This window comes from Blastomyces gilchristii, assembly GCF_000003855.2.
Source record: "Blastomyces gilchristii SLH14081 genomic scaffold supercont1.5, whole genome shotgun sequence".
NCBI classification, from domain to species: domain Eukaryota; kingdom Fungi; phylum Ascomycota; class Eurotiomycetes; order Onygenales; family Ajellomycetaceae; genus Blastomyces; species Blastomyces gilchristii.
The window spans coordinates 177,566-183,490 of NW_003101678.1; the positions used below are offsets into that span (position 1 = coordinate 177,566).

At 30.9% G+C, this 5,925-nt stretch overlaps 1 protein-coding gene across 1 annotated transcript; it reads right to left on the minus strand.

Annotated features, from left to right (window-relative positions):
- Positions 1-5,401: 5,401 nt before the first annotated feature.
- On the minus strand, positions 5,402-5,611 carry BDBG_16759 (uncharacterized protein; the record flags this gene model as incomplete). Its single annotated transcript, XM_031724645.1, has 1 exon — positions 5,402-5,611. One exon carries the CDS (start codon positions 5,609-5,611, stop codon positions 5,402-5,404), a length of 210 nt encoding a protein of 69 aa, XP_031577582.1.
- Between the last annotated feature and the right edge of the window lie 314 nt (positions 5,612-5,925).

Here is a 5,925-nt window from a genome sequence, read left to right on the forward strand (position 1 = left end):
TTTAAAAATTCAAAAGAGAAGAACATCAAAGCTGATAATTCATCTGCACTGAGTTCCTGCTCATATAAATATTCATGACAATGAATTGGCTGATTCAGCTGCAAAAAAGAGTGCAGAATTAAGCAGATCTATTTAAAAAATTATGTTCTGGTCTTTTATAAAGAGAAAAATAAAAGAATCTTGTTTAGACAAGTGAAATGAAAGCTGGCACAAACAAAAGAAGAGTATACATTATTCAAGATTTGAAACAAAACCCAAGTGGAAATCTTGTTCAATTAAATGTAAAAAGAAAATATGCTCATCTATAATACAGCTGAAACTAGAACATGACTATTTCAAATCTTATATACAAAGATTTGATGATGAATTTGACTCAATAGAATGCTTATTCTGCAATATCAATGAGAATTCTGAGTATATTGTAATGCACTGTGCATTATACAATAGTCTCAGAGTCAGATTGAAAGAGAAGTATGATTTAAATCAATTAAATATGAGATTCTTATTCTCAATTGAGACAGGAATTAAATACTTAATAGACTTTCTATCAGAAACTCAAGCAGCTACAAGAAAATGGCTAAATTCAGAATTATCTGAATATGAAGAGGAGAAAATCAACCAGATATAGTCTGTTAAAACAGCTATATACTATCTTTTAATAATTTATTTTGTTACAGTCTTTCTTTACTTTATCTTTTTCTTTCAATTTCTTTCTGTCTATCTATTTAATATGTCTATCTTTAAGACTGTGTTCTCTTTTCCTTTGTCATGATACTGTCAAATGGTTTCAAAGTATCAGAAGATGTTAAAACACTGCAATTTGTAAACAGTTTTTGTATTCTGAGCTGGAATTTTCTGATTTTGCATATCTGAAATTGATGAATGTATAATAGTTAACTTTACAGATATAGGAAAAACCCTGAGAACTAAAAGTTCTCAGGTAGATGTCATAGTCTCTGACTGCATACATCTATAATTGAAGAATAATAATAATAATAATAATAAAAAAGAGTGTAGATGAATCTGTAGAGATTATATCAAGATAGATTATTTATATCATTATTCTTCTTACACCTTGATGATATTTAATATATCAACTAGGCCTAGCATTCTGACGAATTCTGTATGTTTCTGGCGCGGCAGAGCCTTAATGAGGCCATCCGCTGGCATCTGAGCTGTAGGCACTCAATCAACTGTAATATCGCCGGATTGAACATGTTCTCAGAGCCAGCTTTCATATATATCAATATGGCAGAGCTTCATGATTATAGAGAGGTCTTTCTTCATAAGAATGTTAACAGTTTGATGATTATTGCATTGAATACAGATCTTGTGACCAGATTTAAATTAAATATGTTGAAAGAACCTATCTCATCAGATAGACTTCTTGCCAGTCTGTGAGATAGTAACAAGCTCAGCTTCAGTGATAGAAGTAGTTATAATTATCTGTCTATTTGATTTCCAATCAACAGTTTCACTGAATAGTTTGAAGATATATTCTTGTATAGAGTGATGATCTGAATTATCTGTAAAAGAGACATCACTGACAGCTTTAATGATATCAGGTTTGAGATTAAGTTGTAGAGATCTGTCAACATTATCATCATATTAAATAGCAAGATTCTTTATATTGTGTAGATAAGATATTATTTCATTCATCTCTGATGAGTGATGTTCTGATGAATTTATTATGAACATAGCTAGTTTATTCACTGCATATATAATATCAGAGTGAGTCATCACTGCTGAGTAGATGCAGAAGCTGATATATTGTTGATAATGATGAATTTTTGTGAGTATGACTGACTCATTAAAAGGCTCTAATGAAGCATCAGTTAGTGAGGTATAGGTCTTACAGGCATGTGTGAAATGATATATATCAACTATCTTATCAATATAGGTATTCTGACATAGCCAGAGCTTCAAGTTGAGATGATTGCATATTATTCATATATTGAGAAATCATTTCAAATCTTTCATCTGTCAAATCTTGTAGATGTTTTTAAGATCTTTGATTAGTTGATCTCTTTCTTTCAAATCTTCTCTTTGTGATAGAATGATAATATCATTTACATAGAAGAAGATAATTAATCAATTATTAGAGAAGAGACATCAATTCTCTGATATAGAGATGAAGTTTAGTATTCTCAATGTTGAAGATAGTTCATTTAACCAGAGAAGGAATAATCTGTGTAATTCATATAGTGCTTATAGAAGTTTTAGTATATGATTTATATGCTTCAAATTTTACATTCTCTTTAACTTTTATCATTCATCAGATAGTTTCACATATACTAGCTCATTGATATCACTATTAATGAAGGCATTGATTTCATCTAGCTGTTTCACATCTAGATTAAATGCTGCTGTTAGAGCTAACAAGATTCAGAGATCTCTGACAGCTAGTGTGTGAGCTTTTATAGTGAGATCTGTGATTGATTGAAGATCTTCATGTACACAGATACAAGCTTTGTATTTCAAAAGAAATCCTTTATCATCAAATTTGTAGATGAATACTCATTGTAGAGAGATAACTGAGACATCTCTCTGTGATCTGCTAGTAATTTCATATGTATTCTGCAGAGATATACTATCTCATTCCTGCTTAACAGTGTTCTCAAATTCTTTGCAATGTGAATGTTTTTCAATATCTGCTCAGTGATTCAGTGAATCTGACAGTTGAGATCTATGAATTCTTGAAGTTAGTATAAATGCTGTTGCTGTAGATGTATTGTTAATAACAGTAAAACCAGCATTAGAAAATAAATTTTGAGACTTGTAGAAGTCTGTATATGAATATGAATAAGAGAATGCATCATTGATCATTCAATAAGAATTGTCTTTAGTATTTGCAACTGTCACAAGGTGAGCAGCTCTGCATTTTCATGTTCTGCAGTCTTCAATGATATTAGCTTCATTGAAGTCAGCACTGATATTATGAGCTCTAGATGCAATGTTTCATGTACAATTATTTATCACAGCTGAATGAGTATTAATATCAACATTGAAATCTGTTGACTCTGGCGTTGAATCTGATGTAGAAAGAATTGAAACATTATAATGATTATACTTATTATTTTCCTTCTCTATTTTTTCGGAGCTTTGAGCATTTTCTTCAGAGTGGAAAACATCAATATCTGCAGTATCTATAATCTCATCTAATTGATTGATAGAAGTAGCTGTCATTGATGATTCTTGAACTTTCTTATTTAGAAGCTTCATCTTCTTAAATACTCAATCTCTTAGTTGTCTTTCAATGTACAGATCTTCAGAGTTGAATTTCCTATTCTCATCAAACATCATATCTCTTACTCTTATCACCTGTTCTAAGTGTGAAATTCAAATTTGATAGATGTTTGTAGAATTATATTCAACTAGATATTCAATATATGCTCAGAGATCTAGCTTCTGAGAGTGATTTCTATTGAGAACTTCATTCAGTATCTTTACATAGATGTGACATTTGTAGATTTGTAGATGAGTGTAGAAGTGAGATTTGATCTGTAGAAATTCTTTCAATACTCACAGAGATGACTTTCAATCTAGGATTCTAGTAGGGGTTTGATTCACAAGATAGATAGCAGTAAGTGCAATCTCAGAGAAAAGTAATTGTGACAGAAGGAATTCTATCTGTAGAGTTCTTGTCTTTGTTATTAATATTGCTTCTACTCACTCTGCTACATCATTTTACTCATGAATATACTCTGAAGAATACTTCATCTCTAGGTCTTCATTATTCACTTAATTTATGAAGTCATTTGTCTTCTTGACTGCTGTATCATTGTTAATATGAATGATCTTTGTAGTACAGTTGAATTGACATTTAATTCAGTTGATAGCTTATCTAAGATATTTGAGATCTAACATGAAGATGTCTAGATATTTGATTTTTCACATTAGATAGATAACAGAGTTTGCAAAGCTTTCTAAGCTTATTCACAGCATCTTCTTAATAAGTGATTTGAACACCAGTTGCATCATTTACAAGCTTTTGAATGGCGATTTTTGAAGAATGTTCTAATCTCTTATATTATGTAGACTGTGTAGCTATAGAGATCTTAGGTTTTTGAGAAGGTTTTGTAGAAGTGTGTATTGACTGATTAGAAGAAGAATTTGTAGAAGTTGAGAAATTTAAAGATATTATTTTTTTAGATATAGTAATGTTAGAAGTGTGAGATGTGATAGCTGCATTGACTTCAGTAGTGAATTTTTCCAATATAGTTGAGAAAACAGTTATATCACTATATTCTATAACTAGCAACCTCTCAAATACTTTAACATGTGTAAAGATTGTATTATCTGTGTATTTTTATAATCTGAAGTCTTTTTCATCATAATAGATGCCTTCTATATGAAAACACAGTTTTCATGCAATGATATTTGTATGAAAATTCAGAATATAAGCTGTGTTGATGAGATTGACATTGAACTACTTTTCTGCTTCATTTATCATGATAGTTCTAACAGTTTCATAATCTTCAACTTTAGTGCTGGAATTGCCTGTATAGACTTCCACGTTCGTGTTCACAGGTGTAAAGAATAGAAAATGTATTCAATTATTGCATATATACTGTTCCACACCAGTATCAAAGATCCAGAAGTTTCAGAGATAGAAGCAAGAATTTGAAGAGTTCATCAATATTTTTCAGATCTGTTAATTGATAGATTGATTATCAATAGATTGAGAATCTGATTGCTTTAGAAACATTCCTTCTAGAACTGCTTCATTGACATCTATCATATCTGTATTTGTAGATGAATTTCTAGATATCGCATGATCAATGTGTCTCTTCAATTCTTGATTTTTAAGAGCTTGATCAATCTGAGTTCTCTTCTCTCTGTTTTCCTTTCATTCAGGTGGCTTCCTTGATGAATTGAGATAGTAGCACTGAGTGTATCAGTGACGGGCTTCACAGATGCAGTTTCTAAATGTCACTGATAATGAGAATTACTGAGATCTTTCATTAAGAGTAGTGAAGTTCATAGGTTTATCTTCTTTGAGAATACTCATTTCTCTATACTGTTTCTTAAAGTCCTTAACTAACTCTATCAAAGATATGACATCTTTATCATGTCAGACATTCTTAGTTCATGCTTGTATATAACCTGCATTAAAAGCTAGGTTCATATTTAAGAAGTCTTTCTTTAAGTTGAACTGTTCAGCTATATCTGTCTCTTTAATATTATCTTTGATAAGTGATCAGTCATTTAATCACTTCTCTATACCTTTATTTTTCAGTGCTTTGCAGAGATCATAATATTGAGTTCTTACATTATCTTGATAGTCTGTGATTGTAAGAGAGAGATAATCTCTTAATGAATGAATAATCTTCTTCACATCATCATTCTCACTGTGTATATGTTGTAGCTCTGTGACATTCACTGTTCTTTATATAACATCTTATATCTTTGTCATATCTTCATTCAATTTCTCATATTTCATATATTTGATTTTCCATACAGTGATCTTGATATCATATGCTATCTTGACCTCTGTGATGACTTCTTCTGAACACTCAGGTTTCAGAGGTTCTTCTAGTTCAGAGAAGATATTGAGTTTATCAAGATTGATGAAGTCTGATATCTTCTTGTCCTTTGCATATTCTAGCATATGCTTGTATCAAAGTTTCCAATCTTCAGAAATGCTAAGATGTATGATTGCACTAGACATTGTCTTATCTGTCATATCGGTTATATTGAATGGATTGAGGAATCGGTTCAAGTATTTGAGAATATGATCAGAATTCGGGGTGTATAACAGTTGAGTATATCAGAACATATATGAGTGAGAATCTATTATCTTAGTTCAAATGATAGTTATCAGTTTGAATGAGGATTGCAATTGATGTATCGCGCTTCTCTTCAGATACTGCTTACTGGGAATCGGATATAACAGTCAAGTAGTTTGAACTGTATACAAATGAG